This window comes from Bombina bombina, chromosome 2 (assembly GCF_027579735.1).
Source record: "Bombina bombina isolate aBomBom1 chromosome 2, aBomBom1.pri, whole genome shotgun sequence".
In the NCBI taxonomy this organism is placed as follows: Eukaryota; Metazoa; Chordata; class Amphibia; order Anura; family Bombinatoridae; genus Bombina; species Bombina bombina.
In genome coordinates, this window is record NC_069500.1 from 1405510618 (window position 1) to 1405536561 (window position 25944).

Here is a 25944-nt window from a genome sequence, read left to right on the forward strand (position 1 = left end):
CTCAAAGCTATCTGAAGGCGGCCCATTCTGACCCGTTTTGTTTCGGTCTCTCTTACCACTGGGATTTGGCACTTCTCTATTAGGCCAGGCGGAGCAGTCACTATCCGCCCTACTGCAGGTTTTGATGAGATCCTCAAAATAGGCATCCATCTTAGATTCCAAATTTTTGAGTAGGGACTGCAGTGTATCGTAAAATCCCTCCATATTCAAGGCCGTGCGTCTTAGGACCTATGATCCTAAATTCCACAGTTATGGCTGAAGCAATTGGGTCTGCAGAGTTACTAAAAGGCTTCGGAGCAGTCTAGAAGCTGTTAGGAGGCAGTTGTAATAGTTGTTATGCAGATTATAAGTAGTAGTTAGCCTCTTCAGTACACTGTTGAACAGAGTCCATTGTTTAGCGACCATCCATGTTGGCAGTTGGCTCCGCCCCAAACTTTTAGCTTTTTAACTAATCAAATGTCTGACAAAATGAAACTTATAAATGGGAGTCTACTTCATTCACAGATACTGTGCAGGATCCATTGCAGCTTAAATCAGTTTCTCAAGATCACTAGAGAATGCTGAGCGTATTTGCTCAAAATGTAGTCTGATCTGTAGCTCAGCTTTCACCAAATCCATGTTCATACAGTTGCGTTTTTATTTTTTTTTACCAGAGCTTATTTAAATTACTGAAAATTCGCTCAGCTTTGGCGTTACTGACTGACACATAAAACAAATGGAATAAATTGTGATACATCTTTTTTTTTGGAGGGGATCTTTTAAAATATTAGTTTTCCATATAGTTTTGGGGAGTGCAGGGAAAGCAACATTAAGACTACAAAATCTCTATGTAGTATATCAAAGGCAACATAGAGATGAAGTGGCTCTGGCAGTGCACATAGGAGACCTTGAGAGATGGCACTTTAGTTGAGAGAAAGACAGCTAAACTTTCTACAAATGCACTCTTTAAATCAAACCATTCTTTTAGATAAATAGCTCTCCTCAGGAACAGCTTGTGGTCTTCTGGTGACACTTTACTACAATGGTAATAAGTACGTACCTTACTACCATGTCTGAAGCACAGCAGTACAAAACTATGACATCACATTATGTATAAAGGAGAGAAATTATTCAGAAAGTCCTTTTGGTTCTGTTTAATTAGTTTTACGTTGCCCTCCTGGAGAAATAAAACTATGCAGGAAAAAGAGAGAGCTGTCTTGTGTGGACATGTCGGAGAAGTTTCCTCAATTCAGTTTGTGAGATCTCATGAAATTCTTTTAGTTAAAGGGACAGTCTACCATAGAATTGTTATTGTTTTAAAAGATAGATAATCCCTTTATTACCCATTCCCCAGGTTTGCATAACCAACACAGTTATATTAATGTACTTTTTACCTTTGTGATTACCTTGTATGTAGGAACCTTCTTCCAGCCCCCTGATCACATGACTTGTGTTGTGCTAAATCTTAAATAACCCCCTGTGCCTGAACACAGTGTTATCTATATGGCCCACGTGTACTTTCAGTCTCTTTGTGTTGAAAATAAATTTAAAAAGCATGTGATAAGAGGCAGCCCTCAAAGGCTTAGAAATTAGCATATGAGCCTACCTAGGTTTAGTTTAAACTAAGAATACCAAGAGAAAAAAGCAAATTTGATGATAAAAGTAAATTGGAAAGTTGATTAACATTACATGAAAGTTTAATTTTGACTAGACTATTCCTTTAATCTGTGTTTTTTTGTTAATGCGCTAAACTCATTAACTATTTTAATTACCACACACTTCATTTTATAAGCATGAGCTTTGTTGACATATTTAATACAATTATTTATGAGATAGCAATTACAATTGCCCTTGATAATGTGCAAATTACATCTCAGAACTTCTGGAATACATCATTATGTTTGATTGACAAATGAATTATCAGTAGATTAAGGCCATTTTCAACCCCATTGCTGAGCACTGGACAGTAGAAAATCTGATTTTTATTTTTCTAGTGTTTGAAGAACAAATGAGATACTGTTGAGCTCACATTCTTGAGAGAAAGGACGTAGAACGATGCAGCGTTTATTTGCTGCTTGTGTATGTCCACGTGTCACTTTCTTTGTAATTTTGCAAAGAAGGAAACAACTTAAAGGGATATAAAAATCTAAAAATGTGTTTTGGGATTCAGACAGAGCAGACCATTTTTAAAAAGTTCCCAATTTACTTCTATTATTAAATTAGCTTTGTGCCCATGGTGTTCTTTGTTGAAGAGATGCCTAGGTAGGTGTCTGGAGGAAATAGTGCTGACATCTAGTACTTTTGCAAATAGATAACAACATTCTAGCAAAACTGCTGCCGTATAATGCTCCAGAAATGGGCAGGATCCTAAGCATATGTCCCTGCAGTTCAACAAAGTATACCAAGAGAAAAAAGAAAAATTGATAATAAAAGTAAATTAGTAGGTTATTTAAAATCACATTCTCTATCTGATTCATGAAAGCAACATTTTGGGTTTCATATCCCTTTAACTATTCAATGTAAATTAGTGTGTCTGAGACCTCCTCTAACAGTTGGATAGACAAAGAGTGTTCTTCTTCATTCATGGCTTCACTTAATTATTCATGAAGATATAAACCTTTTTGTTGAAGAGAAATCTTTGTAACAATGTATTGTTTATCTTCCCTCATATTACACAGTGATAGTAACGTGGCATAAGATGCAGTAGACATTATCGGCTAGATTTAGAGTTCGGCGGTAGCCGTCAAAACCAGCGTTAGAGGCTCCTAACGCTGGTTTTGGGCTACCGCTGGTATTTAGAGTCAGTGATTAAAGGGTCTAACGCTCACTTTACAGCCGCGACTTTTCCATACCGCAGATCCCCCTACGCCATTTGCGTAGCCTATCTTTTCAATGGGATCTTCCTAACGCCGGTATTTAGAGTCGTTTCTGCAGTGAGCGTTAGAGCTCTAACGACAAGATTCCAGCCGCCTGAAAATAGCAGGAGTTAAGAGCTTTCTGGCTAACGCCGGTTTATAAAGCTCTTAACTACTGTACCCTAAAGTACACTAACACCCATAAACTACCTATGTACCCCTAAACCGAGGTCCCCCCACATCGCCGCCACTCGATTAAAAATTTTAACCCCTAATCTGCCGACCGCCACCTACGTTATACTTATGTACCCCTAATCTGCTGCCCCTAACACCGCCGACCCCTGTATTATATCTATTAACCCCTAACTTGCCCCCCACAACGTCGCCGCAAGCTACTTAAAATAATTAACCCCTAATCTTCCGACCGCAAATCGCCGCCACCTACGTTATCCCTATGTACCCCTAATCTTCTGCCCCTAACATCGCCGACCCCTATGTTATATTTATTAACCCCTAATCTGCCCCCCACAACGTCGCCGACACCTGCCTACACTTATTAACCCCTAATCTGCCGAGCGGACCTGAGCGCTACTATAATAAAGTTATTAACCCCTAATCCGCCTCACTAACCCTATCATAAATAGTATTAACCCCTAATCTGCCCTCCCTAACATCGCCGACACCTACCTTCAATTATTAACCCCTAATCTGCCGACCGGAGCTCACCGCTATTCTAATAAATGTATTAACCCCTAAAGCTAAGTCTAACCCTAACACTAACACCCCCCTAAGTTAAATATAATTTTTATCTAACGAAATAAATTAACTCTTATTAAATAAATGATTCCTATTTAAAGCTAAATACTTACCTGTAAAATAAATCATAATATAGCTACAATATAAATTACATTTATATTATAGCTATTTTAGGATTAATATTTATTTTACAGGTAACTTTGTATTTATTTTAACCAGGTACAATAGCTATTAAATAGTTAAGAACTATTTAATAGTTACCTAGTTAAAATAATTACAAATTTACCTGTAAAATAAATCCTAACCTAAGATATAATTAAACCTAACACTACCCTATCAATAAAATAATTAAATAAACTACCTACAATTACCTACAATTAACCTAACACTACACTATCAATAAATTAATTAAACACAATTGCTACAAATAAATACAATTAAATAAACTATCTAAAGTACAAAAAATAAAAAAGAACTAAGTTACAGAAAATAAAAAAATATTTACAAACATAAGAAAAATATTACAACAATTTTAAACTAATTACACCTACTCTAAGCCCCCTAATAAAATAACAAAGACCCCCAAAATAAAAAATTCCTTACCCTATTCTAAATTTAAAAAGTTACAAGCTCTTTTACCTTACCAGCCCTGAACAGGGCCCTTTGCGGGGCATGCCCCAAGAATTTCAGCTCTTTTGCCTGTAAAAAAAAACATACAATACCCCCCCCCCCAACATTACAACCCACCACCCACATACCCCTAATCTAACCCAAACCCCCCTTAAATAAACCTAACACTAAGCCCCTGATGATCTTCCTACCTTGTCTTCACCATGCCAGGTTCACCGATCCGTCCTGGCTCCAAGATCTTCATCCAACCCAAGCAGGGGCTAGACATCCACTGAAGAAGTCCAGAAGAGGGTCCAAAGTCTTCCTCCTATCCGGCAAGAAGAGGACATCCGGACCGGCAAACATCTTCTCCAAGCGGCATCTTCTATGTTCTTCCATCCGATGACGACCGGCTCCATCTTGAAGACCTCCAGCGCGGATCCATCCTCTTCTTCCGACGACTAGACGACGAATGACGGTTCCTTTAAGGGACGTCATCCAAGATGGCGTCCCTCGAATTCCGATTGGCTGATAGGATTCTATCAGCCAATCGGAATTAAGGTAGGAATTTTCTGATTGGCTGATGGAATCAGCCAATCAGAATCAAGATCAATCCGATTGGCTGATCCAATCAGCCAATCAGATTGAGCTCGCATTCTATTGGCTGTTCCGATCAGCCAATAGAATGCGAGCTCAATCTGATTGGCTGATTGGATCAGCCAATCGGATTGATCTTGATTCTGATTGGCTGATTCCATCAGCCAATCAGAAAATTCCTACCTTAATTCCGATTGGCTGATAGAATCCTATCAGCCAATCGGAATTCGAGGGACGCCATCTTGGATGACGTCCCTTAAAGGAACCGTCATTCGTCGTCTAGTCGTCGGAAGAAGAGGATGGATCCGCGCTGGAGGTCTTCAAGATGGAGCCGGTCGTCATCGGATGGAAGAACATAGAAGATGCCGCTTGGAGAAGATGTTTGCCGGTCCGGATGTCCTCTTCTTGCCGGATAGGAGGAAGACTTTGGACCCTCTTCTGGACTTCTTCAGTGGATGTCTAGCCCCTGCTTGGGTTGGATGAAGATCTTGGAGCCAGGACGGATCGGTGAACCTGGCATGGTGAAGACAAGGTAGGAAGATCATCAGGGGCTTAGTGTTAGGTTTATTTAAGGGGGGTTTGGGTTAGATTAGGGGTATGTGGGTGGTGGGTTGTAATGTTGGGGGGGGGGTATTGTATGTTTTTTTTTACAGGCAAAAGAGCTGAAATTCTTGGGGCATGCCCCGCAAAGGGCCCTGTTCAGGGCTGGTAAGGTAAAAGAGCTTGTAACTTTTTAAATTTAGAATAGGGTAAGGAATTTTTTATTTTGGGGGTCTTTGTTATTTTATTAGGGGGCTTAGAGTAGGTGTAATTAGTTTAAAATTGTTGTAATATTTTTCTTATGTTTGTAAATATTTTTTTATTTTCTGTAACTTAGTTCTTTTTTATTTTTTGTACTTTAGATAGTTTATTTAATTGTATTTATTTGTAGCAATTGTGTTTAATTAATTTATTGATAGTGTAGTGTTAGGTTAATTGTAGGTAATTGTAGGTAGTTTATTTAATTATTTTATTGATAGGGTAGTGTTAGGTTTAATTATATCTTAGGTTAGGATTTATTTTACAGGTAAATTTGTAATTATTTTAACTAGGTAACTATTAAATAGTTCTTAACTATTTAATAGCTATTGTACCTGGTTAAAATAAATACAAAGTTACCTGTAAAATAAATATTAATCCTAAAATAGCTATAATATAAATGTAATTTATATTGTAGCTATATTATGATTTATTTTACAGGTAAGTATTTAGCTTTAAATAGGAATCATTTATTTAATAAGAGTTAATTTATTTCGTTAGATAAAAATTATATTTAACTTAGGGGGGTGTTAGTGTTAGGGTTAGACTTAGCTTTAGGGGTTAATACATTTATTAGAATAGCGGTGAGCTCCGGTCGGCAGATTAGGGGTTAATAATTGAAGGTAGGTGTCGGCGATGTTAGGGAGGGCAGATTAGGGGTTAATACTATTTATGATAGGGTTAGTGAGGCGGATTAGGGGTTAATAACTTTATTATAGTAGCGCTCAGGTCCGGTCGGCAGATTAGGGGTTAATAAGTGTAGGTAGGTGTCGGCGACGTTGTGGGGGGCAGATTAGGGGTTAATAAATATAACATAGGGGTCGGCGATGTTAGGGCAGCAGATTAGGGGTACATAAGGATAACGTAGGTGGCGGCGGTTTACGGAGCGGCAGATTAGGGGTTAAAAGTGTAATGCAGGGGTCAGCGATAGCGGGGGCGGCAGAATAGGGGTTAATAAGTGTAAGGTTAGGGGTGTTTAGACTCGGGGTACATGTTAGAGTGTTAAGTGCAGACGTAGGAAGGGTTACCGCATAGCAAACAATGGGGCTGCGTTAGGAGCTGAACGCTGCTTTTTTCCAGGTGTTAGGTTTTTTTTCAGCTCAAACAGTCCCATTGTTTCCTATGGGAGAATCGTGCACGAGCACGTTTTTGAGGCCGGCCGCGTCCGTAAGCAACTCTGGTATCGAGAGTTGCATTTGCGGTAAAAATGCTCTACGCTCCTTTTTTGGAGCCTAACGCAGCATTTGTTTGAACTCTCGATACCAGAGTTAAATTTATGGTGCGGCCAGAAAAAAACCCGCGGAGCGTTAACAGCCCTTTTACCGCCGAACTCTAAATCTAGGCCTATGATTGTCATGACTACCAATCCAATGTTGGAATTCTGTACCTTCCTCCCATGCCTGGCATTCGTTTGTCCATCTCTTCTTTATCGTCTTTGGTGACTTCCAAAGGATCGTCCTTCTGAAAGTTCCCTGATGTAGACATTCTGAAAACGCTCCTCTATCTTCTAAGTGAGAGACAGAAGGCTATCTCATGCGCCAAATAATTAAGTGACAATGTTTATATATTTCCTTTCCTGTGCTCTAAAAATGTTTTATTTATTATTATTATTATTATTATTATTATTACAAATCACCAATGCCTTGTTGTCAAGTGAGGTTCCATGTTCCTGTTGTAAAAAAATATATGAAGCAAATACAGTAAATTAATTTACTTGTAGCAAAACATAATTGAACTACTGTGCACAACTCACCCCTATAGCAACACCCGCTCATCTCACACACCCAGATTGTCCCGATTTTTGGGGCTGAGTATTTGAAAGCAGCAGGTACAGCTTGGATATCTGATACAATGCATATACTAATAATATGATAAGCATTCTAGCCAAGGTACTGAGTTCTACACATCATTAATGTTCTCTCTTTAGAGGAAGAGTTGTGCATATAGCATTATAGTTGCGCAGTACAACCTTTGATTGGTTGAATCTACAACACCTTGATATATATTATAATGAGGTTGGATTGTGGAGGTCAGCAATTTAAGAACTTGTTCTGCCTATGCTCAATAATATTTGATACTATAAATACCTTAATAGGACCTTCCATCATAGGATATCATGGCACACAAAAGAACTAGAGACGTTGCTGTATTTAATTCAAAACATATTTCTAAATATTTAAAGTGCTGGAAAATACTATTTGGTTTGAAAAATAAACAGCGGTTCCAAATCTGAAAGAAAATGAAGTTTCTAATATATTCCATGAAGAATAAAAGATCACAACATGGATTATAGTTTACAGAGTCATTACTGAGAATTGATGTGTCATTGTTACTCAACTGGCTAATAGTGGCTGACATATGAATGCAATTAATTATAGGTCAAGTACCGGTGATGCACATATCAGCTCATGTAATAGGGGGAACACATAGATTCTTAGCTACAATGCCAAGGTAGACAATCGCTGGGTGGTTATAGTCATTTCGGCTTTTTATGTGCCATTTTTGGGTTTATAGTGTCTGTTTGTGGGTGAAGTTTTAGCCAATTTAAATAAAGAATTAGAGACGACAGATCGCTATTTTTGCTAATGTTTAAAAAACTGAAAAGTTTTAGGTTGTCTTCAGGCATTAGACCAATTAAAATATTATTTGTACACTACACATTTATTCCAGTGGGGTAAGGCAAAAAGTGATTTGTGGTTAAATGTTTGCGTAATTTGAGTATTCCTATGGCTGGTGAATTCATTAATAGGTAGTCTGGTGTGTTCTGCGTATAATATGAACAAACTATGAAATATAGTGGCAGCATAATTTTTTACTCATATTCATAAGGTGAGATCATGAATATTTATAGAAGAGATAAGTGCTCAAAATATTTCTATTGTGTGGCCGTATTTGACTGACACCGTGCTATACTGGCATTAAAGTTTGTTTTTTATCTACTAAGAATAGCAGTTAAGAATGTGATTTGTGCATATAAAAGGACAAAGTTAAAGCTGTTTAAAATATCAAGTGGAACAAGCAGATAATGCATGTGCTTGCAAATGAATACTGTAGTATTGATTCTTACTGGCTCCCCAATAATCTAAAGAAAATGTGTCCCTATTTGACACATTTTAAAATATCATTTTGGCTGCCTTAGAGAGCTATGGGGTGCTGCAGTTTACAAAATGTTCCAATGTACTTCTATTAAATTAACCTTTTTTCTTTATATGTTTTGTTGTAGAGTAAACCTAGGTAGGCTGATAGGATCTCAGGAGCGTGCACATGTCTTTCACACTTTGTTACGGCAGGGTTTTCAACAATGCATAACATTGCTACAAGCGTTGTTTTAAACACTGCTTCCATATAAAGCTAAAGTCACGTGCACATTCTTGAACCTATGAGCCTATTGCTCTTTAAGGGAATATGAACCTAAATTTTTTCTTTCATGATTCAGATGGAGAAATAATTTTTTAAAAGTTTTCAATTTATTCTTATTATCAAATTTGCTTTATTCTCATGTTATTCTTGGTTGAAGAGATTCCTAGATATGTAGCGTGCACATGCCTGGAGTCCTACATGACAGGAAGCAGTTCTGCCATCTAGTGCTAATGTATAACATTGTTTCATATGCACAGATATTTTTGAGGATTACTCTTTCATTTCAACATCTCAAAGTGAGATCAACTCAAAATAAAATAAATTGTGAGAATGTTATGTTAAGTGGCAGTTTTGTCACTGAAGTTATATGAAAAATGTATTTGTCTTTTAACCCATGGTTTTCATGTTTAGGAGGAAGAATTCACTGACTGGTGGAGCAAGTTCTACGCTTCCACTGGAGAAAAGGAGAAATGTGGAAATTACCTGGAGAAAGGATTTGATACTTTACAGGTAAATATTGCTGGTCATGATAGATAACTATATGCAATTAGTATTGCATGCTTACATAAATATATATATATATACAAACACACAATTATATATATATATATATATATATATACACAAACACACAATTATATATATATATATATATATATATATATATATATATATATATATATACAAATATATATATATATATATATATATACACAAACACACAAAAAAATATATATATATATATATATACAAACACACAAATATATATATATATATATATATACATACATACAAACACACAATTATATATATATATATATATACAAACACAAATATATATACAGGGAGTGCAGAATTATTAGGCAAGTTATATTTTTGAGGATTAATTTTATTATTGAACAACAACCATGTTCTCAATTAACCCAAAAAACTCATTAATATCAAAGCTGAATAGTTTTGGAAGTAGTTTTTAGTTTGTTTTTAGTTATAGCTATTTTAGGGGGATATCTGTGTGTGCAGGTGACTATTACTGTGCATAATTATTAGGCAACATAACAAAAAACAAATATATACCCATTTCAATTATTTATTTTTACCAGTGAAACCAATATAACATCTCAACATTCACAAATATACATTTCTGACATTCAAAAACAAAACAAAAACAAACCAGTGACCAATATAGCCACCTTTCTTTGCAAGGACACTCAAAAGCCTGCCATCCATGGATTCTGTCAGTGTTTTGATCTGTTCACCATCAACATTGCGTGCAGCAGCAACCACAGCCTCCCAGACACTGTTCAGAGAGATGTACTGTTTTCCCTCCTTGTAAATCTCACATTTGATGATGGACCACAGGTTCTCAATGGGGTTCAGATCAGGTGAACAAGAAGGCCATGTCATTAGATTTTCTTCTTTTATACCCTTTCTTGCCAGCCACGCTGTGGAGTACTTGGACGCGTGTGATGGAGCATTGTCCTGCATGAAAATCATGTTCTTCTTGAAGGATGCAGACTTCTTCCTGTACCACTGCTTGAAGAAGGTGTCTTCCAGAAACTGGCAGTAGGACTGGGAGTTGAGCTTGACTCCATCCTCAACCTGAAGAGGCCCCACAAGCTCATCTTTGATGATACCAGTGCAAACCAGTACTCCACCTCCAGCTTGCTGGTGTCTGAGTCGGACTGGAGCTCTCTGCCCTTTACCAATCCAGCCACGGGCCCATCCATCTGGCCCATCAAGACTCACTCTCATTTCATCAGTCCATAAAACCTTAGAAAAATCAGTCTTGAGATATTTCTTGGCCCAGTCTTGACGTTTCAGCTTGTGTGTCTTGTTCAGTGGTGGTCGTCTTTCAGCCTTTCTTACCTTGGCCATGTCTCTGAGTATTGCACACCTTGTGCTTTTGGGCACTCCAGTGATGTTGCAGCTCTGAAATATGGCCAAACTTGTGGCAAGTGGCATCTTGGCAGCTGCACGCTTGACTTTTCTCAGTTCATGGGCAGTTATTTTGCGCCTTGGTTTTTCCACACGCTTCTTGCGACCCTGTTGACTATTTTGAATGAAACGCTTGATTGTTCGATGATCACGCTTCAGAAGCTTTGCAATTTTAAGAGTGCTGCATCCCTCTGCAAGATATCTCACTATTTTTGACTTTTCTGAGCCTGTCAAGTCCTTCTTTTGACCCATTTTGCCAAAGGAAAGGAAGTTGCCTAATAATTATGCACACCTGATATAGGGTGTTGATGTCATTAGACCACACCCCTTCTCATTACAGAGATGCACATCACCTAATATGCTTAATTGGTAGTAGGCTTTCGAGCCTATACAGCTTGGAGTAAGACAACATGCATAAAGAGGATGATGTGGTCAAAATACTAATTTGCCTAATAATTCTGCACTCCCTGTATATATACAAACACACAAATATATATATATATATATATATATATATATACAAACATACAAATATATATATATATATATATATATATATATATATATACAAACACACAATTATATATATACAAACACAAATATATATACATATATATATATATATATATATATATATATATATACACAAACACACAATTATATATATATATATATATATATATATATACAAACACAAATATATATATATATATATATATATACAAACACACAAATATATATATATATATATATATATATATATATATATATATACAAACACACAATTATATATATATATACACAAACACACAAATATATATATATATACACAAACACACAAATATATATATATATATATATATATATATATATACAGTATATACAAACACACAAATATATATATATATATATATATATATACACAAATATATATATATATATATATATATATATATATATATATATATATATACAAACACAAATATATATATATATATATATATATATTTACACAAACACACAAATATATATATTTATATATATATATATATATATACAAACACACAAATATATATATATATATATATATATATATAAAAACACACAATTATATATATATATATATATATATATATATATACAAACACACAAATATATATATATATATATATATATATATACAAACACACAATTATATATATATATATATATATATATATACAAACACACAAATATATATATATATATTTACACAAACACACAAATATATATATATATATACATTCATTTCATCCAATACACTATTTCGCTATACCTTTAGTTACTCTACTTATTTGTAAAGCTTTTTATGCCCAAGATAAATGACCATGATCCGAATAAGGGCTTGTTTTCATTGAGCCGTAATTTGGTTTATGCGAGGTCACAAACCAATAAATATGCTGTAGGAAGCAATTTTGTGTCCACTGCTGTTGTTGGTGCATTATACTACAATAGCTGGGTGCGGCTGCCGAAAATAATTTTGTGTCCCATAGAAAGTATTAGAAGGTGTTAAGTCCTAATTTACACCAGGTTTCCAATGAAAGCGCAAACCGTTAATACACTGTCGGAGGCTGTTGATACATTGAAAAAAATGATACCCACCCCACTCAACTCGGTGTAAAAGAGCCCTAGTTCCCATTGAAATTTTAAAACTTGCAAATAATGCAAGTGTTTCAATGTAGAAAAAAAAATATATGTCATATTTATTGTTGTCACATGTATAGGAATAGTTGCGCTTATGTTCTTATGGAAATATCATATATATGCAATCACATATCTGCAAAATTCAAACTAGATTCATGCCTAGGGCAGCAATAAATATTACATTATATTAATAAAGTAGAACATTTATAATAAAAATTTGTATTCTCGTTAGAGGTGATCACAGGTAAGGAGCGCAGAAGTTAAACTTAAATTTTATAGTGTAAGGTCGGGTTACCATAACAACTAACGATTTTCGAGAAATCCAACGATAGAAATATTTCAATGGAAGCCAGGTACTAAAATGGAGGTGTAAACTACTTTTAGCTGTCAGAAACTTCGGTAGCTTACGGCTCCATTTTTTATGACTTAGGGGAAACAAACGCTAAATCAGGGTCTGCCAATACCATTGTTCAGGATCCATTAATGAATCAGATGTTTAGGATTAGTTTGTAGGAGGAAAGATTAAATAATATAATTACTTAGCAGCTGATTATGTCTCCTGTGCTTTACACCACCAGCTAACTCCCAGCTATTAACTCTATGGGGCCGATGTAACAAAGTGCGAGGGGACATGATCTCCTGTAGCGGATCATGTCCGCCACTCATCGATAAATGCATACGCTGTTGGCATTTATCATTGCACAAGCAGTTCTGGGGAACTGCTTGTGCAATGCAGCCCCCTGCAGATTCGCGGCCGCTAGCAGGGGGTGTCAATCAACCCGTTTGTATGATGTCCGCCGCCTCAGAGGATGTGTATGAGTTAAGGAGGAGCCGTCTTAAAACCGCTGCTTCTTAACTCCTGTTTCCAGTGAGCCTGAAGGCTTGCGCAGAAACAGTTACATTCAGGGCCATTAGGCCCTTGTTAAATCGGCCCCATTGGCTGCTGTGCTTTGCATAACAATACTTTACAGTCGTCTCTGGAAGTGAAGGAGTTAATAAGCAAAATATATTTTCTAGTAGCTATTAATAGGAAGGGATGATGATGATGCTTCCAGTGATCAGGCAGTAAATTAGAAAAAAACAACATAAGAAGCCGTATCTTTCTGTCATTTGTTTTGGCACCTGCACAGCCCACTGGGATATAGAACTTGAGAATTGCTTGCTGGTTACTGCTGCAGGGCTTGCACTGGTGCTTTGGACTTGTAGCTACGTTTCCTTGGCTCCCACTCACGTACAGACCAGAGTAGGAAAAACAACGCTCATGTCTTCGAGAAAAAGAAAACTGATGTGTAGAGCTCAGAAGCCAAAAACACCAAGTGATTGTACCAGAGAACGCAGCTATTACTGGACCAAAAGAACATTCAATTCCCAGGAAGTGCTCCGATAGTTTTATATTTAAAGGGAAAGTCAAAATTAAACGTTCATGGTTCTGACAAAGAATGCAATAATAGGAGACTTACTTCTGTTATCAAATGTACTTTGTTCTCTTAGTATCATTTGTTGAAAAGCATACCTAGGTAGGACCAGGCGCAACAATTAATGACTAGAAACTAGCTGCTGATTGATGGGTATACACATATGCCTCTTGTCCTTGGCTCACCAGAAGTGCATTACTGTTCTGGAGCTGACATTAACTATTTGTTTAACCCCAAGTTATATGCAAGTAATGGTGCAATAATAAAATGCTCTGATACATTATAGTTTTTTTTCGTTTTGCACTTTCATGTACCTTATTGTAGATCTTTATTTAAATTGTCAATTCCATCCATGTAAGTTTTATAATTTGCACAAACATTTCTTCACTGGCTGATTTTTCCCAGTGGGAAGAGCTATTTGGGGTTTATTTAGCCTGACATTGCTCGTATTTTTGCAGGAACCACTCATATATTTACATTGATTAGCAAGTGGAACAAGGCAGGGGCTTATTTTGGAGGAGGCAGCACATTTTGATACTCTGTTGGGAGCTGCAGGTGACTTAACTAGTGCTAGCCGTCTGTGTATATATATATATATATATATATATATATATATATATATATACATAAAATACAACACACATAAAGTCCAGTACTCACTTACAAGCTCTTAGCTAGGATTAAAAAGCAAAACCGGAAGAGTTAGTTACCGCATTTGGCCGAATGGGACAAACCCAGGTACCACGTCAAGGTCTCTTCCACATACCTGGGTCCCTAATACAGCCACACAACTGCAGCCGTGCACACAAATGCAAGCTAATAATCAAACAAACTGGGAACAAGTCAGGGTTCACAGACTTATGTAATCACCCTGGGCATAAGCAAAATCAGGGAAAAGGACAGCACATCCAGACTGGACCGGGTACACATCCCATGACCCATAAACAGGCTCAGCTTTGGTTGCTATCGCACTCACATAAAGCTCCTCTATTTACAGAGTCACAGGCAGTTAAACCCGGGCCTGCCAGGGTGCAAGTCCTTAGGGAGAATTACAAAATCAGACAATACAACACACATAAAGTCCAGTACTCACTTACAAGCTCTCAGCTAGGATTAAATTGCAAAACCGGAAGAGTTAGTTACCGCATTTGGCCAAATGGGACAAGCCCAGGTATCACATCAAGGTCTCTTCCACATACCTGGGTCCCTAATACAGCCACACAACTGCAGCCATGCACACAAATGCAAGCTAATAATCAGGCAGGCCCGGGATTAACTGCCTGTGACTCTGTAAATAGAGAAGCTTTATGTGAGTGCGATAGTAACCAAAGCTGAGCCTGTTTATGGGTCATGGGATGTGTACCCGTTCCAGTCTGGATGTGCTTCTCCTTAAGGACTTGCGCCCTGGCAGGCCTGGGGTTAACTGCCTGTGACTCTGTAAATAGAGAAGCTTTATGTGAGTGCGATAGCAACCAAAGCTGAGCCTGTTTATGGGTCGTGGGATGTATACCTGGCCCAGTCTGGATGTGCTGTCCTTTTTCCTGATTTTGTATGTATATATATATAGATAGATAGATAGATAGATAGATACATAGATAGATAGGTAAAAAAATAAGCACTCTCTGGTCTTCAAACATCAGTGAAAAACTTTATTTTGTGTGACGTTTCAGGACTGAATGCTGTCCCTTCCTCTGACAAACAGTAAGTGAACAAACAAGACATTTAAAGGCCTATAAAACCCTCCCCCAAAGCACAGCCAATAACAGCTGTCCGTGTGCAAAAATTGCTCCAATGTTAAAGGGACAGTTCACCCAAAAACTTTCTCCCCTTTAAATTATTCCCAATGATCCTTTTTACCTGCTAGAGTGTATTAAATTGGTTGCAAGTAGCTCCTTTACTCATATTTCAGCATTTGAAATAGCTGATTTAGCTTGTGGTTTCCCAACCTATACTGAAAGTTTTGATACTGGCGTATACGCTATTGACAAGCCTAAGTAAACACAGTCAGCAGAAGAGATTACACCCTCAGTGGGGGCATGATAGTTAAGTAATAAAATGATAATTTTCCATTGTTCTCTCTATGTATTGAGCTTTGGTGTTCCAGACAAATATAAGATAAGGGAGCAAGTGTGTGTACATAAAAGTGATAACATAATGAGATCTGATATTACCTGAAGCTCAACCCATTGTAATAGGCTGTGGTTTCAAAGCACAAAACCAGCTACTTCAGATACACAAATAAACCCGAAAATGCAATTTCTCAAATATTTTATACCCTGCAGTTGGTATAACAAGTCATTTAAAATACATTTATAGAAAAACAATTTTACAGTGTACTGTCCCTTTAAGTGGTTAACAATTAATGATCAAAACAGTGTAATAATGAAGTTAGTGAATAACTATATATAGTACAAATAAGTGTGGTTAAGCGCATCCACCTCTCAGTGATCCGATCTACCAGCCAAAATCCTGTGATGAAAAACGCCATAATCATAATAAGTCCATGAATCATACTTTAATAAAAACGCCCATTAAGGGAACTAACTAATAATGGATACCTGTGCATATATTATTCTCACGAATATCCAATCACAAACACAAAACAGGATGTCGGAGAGTCCGCATGGACAGCAAAACAAACATTAGATTGGTTGCTACTCGATACTAGCAAACCAACCCGGTGCAACTGTAGTGTGTAACCGTGTCATTGCAGAGGGCGTGTCTCTAAATGTCCAATAAACAAAACAATTGGCACAATGGATAAACAAAAGATAAACCAAACAGACAGCTTATTAATACACCTTAACAAATATAACAGTATCAGCTCAATGCCCCCACCGCTCCGGGGCTTAATCCTACTGAAAAGAGCTGCTGCAACTTATACCCTTGTACTGTGCATTATCTATTCTCAAGCCCGCAAGGACTTTATAGCCAACCACGGATAGGTTACTCTTGTGTACTGTCAGAGCAACCAGGTCTCCATATAACGGACCATCCTCTGAAGGCATCATCGCATGTCTCATCATATAGATGTGAATAACTAAACAAACACTCAACATACATTAAACGTCAAAACTAATTTCAGCTCAATGCCCCCGCCGCTCCTGAACACAATCACACTGTTAACCAGCTGATGCAAACTATACTAATGAACCCCGAGAATAACAAATGCTCCTGAAGAGAGTAAGTAACTAAAGGACCTAACACCCCATCATCCTCAAAAATCCATATTCAAATAACCAATCCCTATAATGCTCTGTACAGGAGCAAAACAAAAACATAAGGGCCAAGATATCAAGAGGCAAAGCCTGTACGCCACCCACAGAGGTGAATTGCCACCCAATAAGGTCTACAAACAGTTGCAAACTCAAAACAGTGTAATAATGAAGTTAGTGAAATAATGAAGTTAGTGAATAACTATATATAGTACAAATAAGTGTGGTTAAGAGCATCCACCTCTCAGTGATCCGATCTACCAGCCAAAATCCTGTGCTGAAAATCAACAATTATAACGCCATAATCATAGTAAGTCCATGAATCATACTTCATAAAAACGCCCATTAAGGGAACTATCCAATACCAATAATAGATACCTGGGCGTATATCATTCTCACAAATATCCAATCACAAACACAAAACAGGATGTTGGAGAGTCCGCATGGACAGCAAAACAAACATTGGATTGGTTGCTACTTGATACTAGCAAACCAACCCGGTGCAACTGTAGCGACCCATCCTTTAACCGTCTCATCGCAGAGGGCGTGTCATTACAGCACCCTGGCGGATATAGTTTGATGGTGAGAGTGCATACACGTTACGTGCTTCACACACACACATATATATATATATGCACAGTATATATATATATATATATATATATATATATATATATATAGTTCTGCTCACATGTATACTGTGTACACGTGATAATTCAACCCACCTGAGTGTATGCATTTTGCAAGCCCTGGTGAACGTTTACTTTGGCAATGGTATGAAAAAAGTCACTTTACACCCTGATCAAAAAATATTATGGCCAACAAAGGCCTTAAACCTGGGGGGAGCAGAATTTTGAGTGCCTATGGCAGCACAAAACCTAAATATGCCACTGTCACAACATATTCATAATGTAGATAGAATTAATTCTATTATCTAATTTGCATCATTCTCTTAGTATCCTTTGTTCAACAGTAAACCTTGGTAGGCTCAGGAGCAGCAATGCACTACTGGGCGCTAGCTGACCACATCTGATGAGCCAATGACAAGAGGTGTATGTGTGTACCCACCAATCAGCATCTAGCGCTTAGTAGTACTGATCCTAAGCCTACCCTATGATTACTCTTCAAGAGGACAAAAAATCATTTTCTAATAGTAATACATTAAAAAGTCATTTAAAATTGCACCAATCATTAAAGTTTAGTTTTTCACTTTAATGTCCCTTTAAACAAGTTGTTTTCACATAATCTAATGCTTGAAACCTATATGACAAAATGTTTTTAAGAAACTTGATTATTAAAAATATAATCTGCCAAGGTTAGAAAACCTTCACTATTGTACCTTGCCGTTGGCGGACACTTCTCGCTCTTGGTTAGAATTTTATAAACCAGGAAAAGTGAGAAACTAAAATTACATTTGATGCGTTTGCTCGGGGTCTAAATGTAACAGATGTCAGATTATTCATTTTGTGAGCAAAATATATTTTTTTGTAGTTTTGAAACAGATATTTGATTTGGCTTTTGGTTCTCCTGAAAACAGAATGCAGCATTGCGTAAGGGCTATAAAACCCTTGACCCCCCAGATCGCTGACTGCTGCCAGTCCACAGAGCAGTGATTGCTGCACAAGATTGGCATGCTGACCCCTCACTGCCCTATGGAATCTTATGGACCTTGTGGCCAAAAAGGATTAGCACATGTGTGCTGAAGATCTGGTGCCCAGACTTAGGAGAAGCTTTCTGACTATGTAGCGATTTAAAGCAAAAATTGTGCATTGTCTCACGCTCCCTTAAATCGGGCCCTTAGAGAGATGCTAACTAAAGGGACCACATGAGAGGGCATACAAGTCTAAATTTACTAACTTATCAGCTATTGATTACATTAGTAGTTAAATAGATATAGAAGTCAGTATATATATATATATATATATATATATATATATATATATATATATATATATATATATATATATATATATATTATACGTGGCGCACTAAAGTTAGCGGGGATCACGATAAGCAATAACTAGTGTGCATATTACAAGTCGAAAGTAAACAGGTGCACTTGAGCACAAACAACATTTGTGCTTAACGGATTAGCCTGACTGAAGACCTAGCATAAAGTGTAAGGGTTAAAAAAAATGCACCAAGCACAACATAAATACATAGAATATGGTATTACACTCATATATACACTTTCTGCTTAAAAAATATTTAATATAAATACCAATAACTATAATGTATGTGTATATATATATATATATATATATATATATATATATACCAACAGTCCAGTCTACAGTGTTACCCTCCAATAGTCATCCACCTGGGTGCATAAATGTAATGAATAGTCCTCCAAGCAAATGCACTCTCAGGTCTTTTTAGTAAACAAAATTACAATTTTATTGAAACGTTTTCGAGGAAAACTTCCCCTTCATCAGCATGACAAACTTGTGATAAATACACACTTATATAGTGATAATAAATTAACAAACAATCTCAAACATGTGTAACACTCATTGGTGCCAAAATACCGTGGTGGACCTCAAGCCTTGCGTTCCATTACAATCCAAACCGGAAGTGAACAAACTCAGCCTCACTTCCGGCATATACGATTTCAAATACTTATTTCGTTATTATAGTGTACTCTCATATAATCCAATTCGCCCTGTTCACTGTGCAAATCATAAGTGAAAATAACAATAAACATATACCTGTCCCTATCTTTAGACATGTGCATATTCATATTCCTAAGCGGAATCTCCACCTACTGTCACATTGTGCAATCTATTGTGGGTGTATCACACGTGCTAATGTGTCTCAAGATTTCTATATAGATACCCCAGCTATTGATAGCTTAATATCGTTCTGGAGCGCAAATCCTGCGTTACATTATGTGTGCTAACCGGAAGATACCGAAACTGCCTCACTTCCGGTAACACCGTATCAAAGAAAATAAACACTTAAGCATATCAACAAACCATTCAATATGCCATACTTTGTGTCTCATCACATACAATGTATATGGCCCTAGATAACAGCATTACATTTGTAGAGAAAATATGAATTATCCCTTAAGTTATAAGGTGGTAAGAGTGACATTATTGACCACCATTAACTGTCAAGCCTTACCTAATAGGCATATTGAGAAAAATAAACTAAAGTCAAAATTGCAACAACATGGTCTAAAATCAATAAGAGTCAGCAAACCTGCAGTCAAATGTACAGATTGCTAAAAAAATGAGAAAGTAAAAAAATGAAATAAAAGAGTAAAAAAATGAAATAAAACAAGGTATCACTGTTGCAGCATTAGTGCTCAAATGGTTATACTCCAAATAAAGCTAACACCTATACTTGTGTGTATTCTTATCCTACCTGAGTATGTATTTATGCATAACTCTAGAGTGTTACATGTGTTGATTAAATTGAACACATTGCATCTAGCTTATAGAACAGAATATGACATTTCTGACATATACTGGACCCACATATAATGCAGATAAAGCCATAGTTAAATAAGTCCAGATAGTCCAAGCCTGTATGTACCCAGTTAGATACTGCACATATATTGAGTGACCTATTGACGTGTTCTTTAAGTATATTGAAATGATTATATATCCATGTAACCACAGACACAAGATTCACTTATCACCATTAATGACCACCATGAATGCACCCCAGGTATGTGATGCTAAGTCCATTATAGGAACCTGACCTTAGTTCCTATTAGGTGAACACTACCTCAGGGACCACCACCACTACATCTCAAATGCACATTGTTTCCCCTGAAAACCGGAGTGGGGTTAAAATGTGGTATATATATATATATATATATATATATATATATATATATATATATATATATATATACAGTATATATATATATTTATGTATATACAAATTTACACATATGCAAACAGAAAGAGAAGTGCTCTTCCAGGAACGAAGAACAACTCAGTAGCTTGTTCTATTGTGATTTACCACCTATGGGTAACCTCTTTTGCCCCAATTGTGCTTTTTACAGAAAATAACTTTCCTGAAGCTTGCGGTAGCAATTAGCACTAAGAAAATTAACCATAGATCGATCCCTGGTTAATTTTCTAAAAGTGTCCAAATGCACAATCTTATCAAATGAAACACAGCCAAGCTTGTTAACTCCCACAAAAAGATCACAATCTTATAAAGTTAAGCTCAGCTGAGCTTGTTAACTGCTACAAAAAGATCACAATCTTATCAAGTTAAACTCAGCTGAGCTTGTTAACTGCTACAAAAAGATCACAATCTTATCAAGTTAAACTCAGATGAGCTTGTTAACTCCTACAAAAAGATCACAATCTTATCAAGTTAAACTCAGCCGAGCTTGTTAACTCCTACAAAAAGATCACAATATTATCAAATGAAACACAGCCAAGCTTGTTAACTCCCACAAAAAGATCACAATCTTATCAAGTTAAACTCAGCTGAGCTTGTTAACTCCTACAAAAAGATAACAATCTTATCAAGTAAACTCAACCGAGCTTGTTAACTCCTACAAAAAGATAACAATCTTATCAAGTTAAACTCAACCGAGCTTGTTAACTCCTATAAAAAGATCACAATCTTATGAAGTTAAACTCAGCCAAGCTTGTTAACTCCCACAAAAAGATCACAATCTTATCAAATGAAACACAGCCGAGCTTGTTAACTCCCACAAATAGATCACAATCTTATCAAGTTAAACTCAGCTGAGCTTGTTAACTCCCACAAAAAGATCACAATCATATCAAATGAAACACAGCCGAGCTTGTTAACTCCCACAAATAGATCACAATCTTATCAAGTTAAACTCAGCTGAGCTTGTTAACTTCTACAAAAAGATCACAATCTTATCAAGTTAAACTCAGCTGAGCTTGTTAACTCCCACAAAAAGATCACAATCTCATTAAGTTAAACTCAGCCGAGCTTGGTAACTCCCACAAAAAGATCACAAAATATCAAGTTAAACACAGCTGAGCTTGTTAACTCCCGCAAACAGATCACAATCTTATCAAGTTAAGCTCAGCCGAGCTGTTTAACTCCCACAGAAAGATCACAATCTCATTAAGTTAAACACAGTTGAGCTTGGTAACTCCCACAAAAAGATCACACTCTTATCAAGTTAAACACAGCTGAGCATGTTAACTCCCATAACAAGATCACAATCTTATCAAGTCTAACACAGCCGAGCTTGTTAACTCCCATAAAAAGGTCACAATCTTATTAAGTCTAACATATTTGACATACTTGAAAACAAGAGAAATCTCAATGTATCTTTCCTGGTAAAATATTTTATAAATAAATAATAAATAAATAATAAATAAATAACACAGCCGAGCTTCAAACTCCCATAAAAAGATCACAATCTTATCAAGTCTAACACAGCGGAGCTTGTTAACTCCCATAAAAAGATCACAATCTTATCAAGTTAAACACAGCGGAGCTTGGTAACTCCCATAAAAAGATCACAATCTTATCAAGTTAAACACAGTAGAGCTTGTTAATTCCCACAGAAAGATCAAAATCTCATTAAGTTAAACACAGTAGAGCTTGGTAATTCCCACAGAAAGATCACAATCTCATTAAGTTAAACACAGTAGAGCTTGTTAATTCCCACAGAAAGATCACAATCTCATTAAGTTAAACACAGTAGAGCTTGTTAATTCCCACAGAAAGATCACAATCTCATTAAGTTAAACACAGTAGAGCTTGGTATTTCCCACAGAAAGATCACAATCTCATTAAGTTAAACACAGTAGAGCTTGGTAACTCCCACAAAAAGATCACACTCTTATCAAGTTAAACACAGCTGAGCTTGTTAACTCCCATAAAAAGATCGCAATCTTATCAAGTCTAACACAGCTGAGCTTGTTAACTCCCATAAAAAGATCACAATCTTATCAAGTCTAACACAGCCGAGCTTGTTAACTCCCATAAAAAGATCACAATCTTATCAAGTCTAACACAGCTGAGCTTGTTAACTCCCATAAAAAGATAACAATCTTATCAAGTTAAACACAGCTGAGCTTGTTAACTCCCATAAAAAGATCACAATCTTATCAAGTCTAACACAACTGAGCTTGTTAACTCCCATAATAAGATCACAATCTTATCAAGTCTAATACAGCCGAGCTTGTTAACTCCCATAAAAAGATCACAATCTTATCAAGTCTAACACAGCCTAGCTTGTTAACTCCCACAAAAAGATCACAATCTTATCAAGTTAAATAAAGCCGAGCTTGTTAACTATCACAAAAAAGATCAGAATCTTATCAAGTCTAACACAGCCGAGCTTGTTAACTCCCACAAAAATATCACAATCTTATTAAGTTAAACACAGCCCAGATTGTTAGCTCCCATAAAAAGATCACAATCTTATCAAGTCTAACACAGCTGAGCTTGTTAACTCCCATAAAAAGATCACAATCATATCAAGTCTAATACAGCCAAGCTTGTTATCTCCCATAAAAAGATCACAATTTTGTTATCAAGTCTAACACAGCCAAGCTTGTTAACTCCCACAAAAAGATCACAATCATATCAAGTCTAACATAGCCGAGCTTGTTAACTCCTCAAAAAGATCACAATCTTATCAAGTTAAACACAGCCGAGCTTGTTAACCATCACAAAAAAGATCAGAATCTTATCAATTCTAATACAGCTGAGCTTGTTAACTCCCACCAAAATATCACAATCTTAAGTTAAACATAGCCGAGATTGTTAACTCCCATAAAAAGATCACAATCTTATCAAATTAAACACGGCCAAGCTTGTTAACTCCCATAATAAGATCACAATCAGATCAAGTTAAACACAGCTGAGCTTATCTCCGATACAATACGTCACAATCTTATCAAGTTAAACACAGACGTGCATGTTAACTCCCACAAAACGATCACAATCTTACCAAGTTAAACACAGCCTAGCTTGTTAACTCCCATAAAAAGATCACAATCTTATCAAGTCTAACACAGCCAAGCTTGTTAACTCCCACAAAAAAATATCAAGACTAGCATGATAGACCATGCAATTTTAAGCAATTTTCTAATTTACTCCCTTAGCTTAGGAGCACCCGGGTAGCGCTTGTTGATTGGTGGCAAAATGTAGCGACCAATCAGCAAGTGCTACCCATGGTGCTGAACCAAAAATGGGCCGGCTCCTAAGCTTACATCCCTATTTTTCAAATAAAGATACCAAGAGAACAAAGAAAAATTTATCACAATCCTTTAGAAACACTTATCTGATGGTTTTCAACAGAAAATCACAATTAAAGCCTATGGATATTTTTGTAGATACATCATTAGATACATTTTTCAAAAGCATTGTGATTCGATCCCTATATGGCAGCAGTGTTTGCCACTATGGGGTCGATCACAATCACTTTGAAACACATATTTCATTTTTTTTTAGTAGAAAACCAGTGTTAAAATCTCTGGGGATTTCCAAAAATAATACAGTTCTTAAAATGTTTTAGAAATATTGCTCAAGACACTTTCACGCTCCGGAGCGTACCTCAGTATGCTGTCATGGAATAGGGCAAAATTTCAACACAGGATTCCAAGTGGAAGAGGTGAATTTGATAACAGAATTACATTGGATTTTTTCTACTAGAATGTGCTATCTAAATCATGAAAGTCTAATTTTGACTTCTATGTCCTTTCTAACACTAATATTTTCCATAAAAATGCATTCTGTATATTGTAACTCCAAGATTTTCATTTTTTTGATTCCCTTGGTCTTGAGAAAGTTCATCGTGTTTTTCTCTGCGGTTTTCTTTTTCTGGTCTTTTCTTTAGTGTGCAGTAAATAGAGTTCAGTAATACGTTTTAGATCAGTGTAAACCTTCGTGTAATGGCTAACAGTTTTATGGATGTAGAAATGCCATTTAAGCAATAAACACGCCAATATTAGTGTGGGAACCTTTTGGGTGTTGTTAACTTAAGACCTTTTGACCACACAAAGACAGAACAGAACTTAATAGACTAGTTGGATAAGTTGTAACAGCTGCACTTCTCTTGGCATTAGTTAAACTCTTGGCCAACTGTTCGGCAAATTAAGTATTACAAAATAATAATTATTTGGCAACCGTGCAGCTCTCTTTATAGAATTTTCAAATGAAGAGAGAATGATATAGCTAATACACAATTAGTGCAGTTTGAAACCCTAATAATTTATTTGAGTATCAATATTTCAAAATCAGCATTGAAATCTACCCAAGTACAACTTTTCCTTAAAGGCACGTGACTCCCCAATTTTTCTTTTATGATTCAGATAAAGCATGCAATTTTAAGCAACTTTCCATTTTACTTTAATTATCAAATATGGTTAATTCTCTTGGTATCCTTTATGAAGGAGCAGCAATGCACTACTAGAAGCTAGCTGAGCACAGTGACCAGTGACAAGAGGCATATGTGTGCAAGCACCAATCAGCAGCTCCCTTTCGTGCAGTCCTTCTCTTGAACCTACCTAGGTATGCTTTTCAACAAAGGATACCAAGAGAGCCAGACAAATTAGATAATAGAAGTAAAATATAAGTAAGTAAAGTTCTTTAAAATTGAATGCTCTATCTTACTGTCCCTTTAAGCATCTGTGGAATGTTTGCAGATTCTGCTCTGATGGCAGTAAATTATTTTATATGGAACCCTCAGAGAATGATACAAATAAAAATCTGTTGCATGGAGGCAGATCACGCAAAATCTTTGGTTGCTTTTTTTGAACAATGTGGCCTAGATGA

At 36.4% G+C, this 25944-nt stretch overlaps 1 protein-coding gene across 9 annotated transcripts in view; it reads left to right on the top strand.

Moving 5' to 3' along the window:
- Positions 1 to 25944, top strand: part of DYSF (dysferlin) — a 780712-nt gene that overhangs the window by 644756 nt on the left and 110012 nt on the right. For all 9 annotated transcript variants that reach the window (XM_053704344.1, XM_053704350.1, XM_053704349.1 and 6 more), the window contains one exon: positions 9366 to 9464. In XM_053704344.1, coding sequence (XP_053560319.1) covers positions 9366 to 9464 — 99 coding nt within the window. The remainder of the gene's footprint in view (positions 1 to 9365; positions 9465 to 25944) is intronic.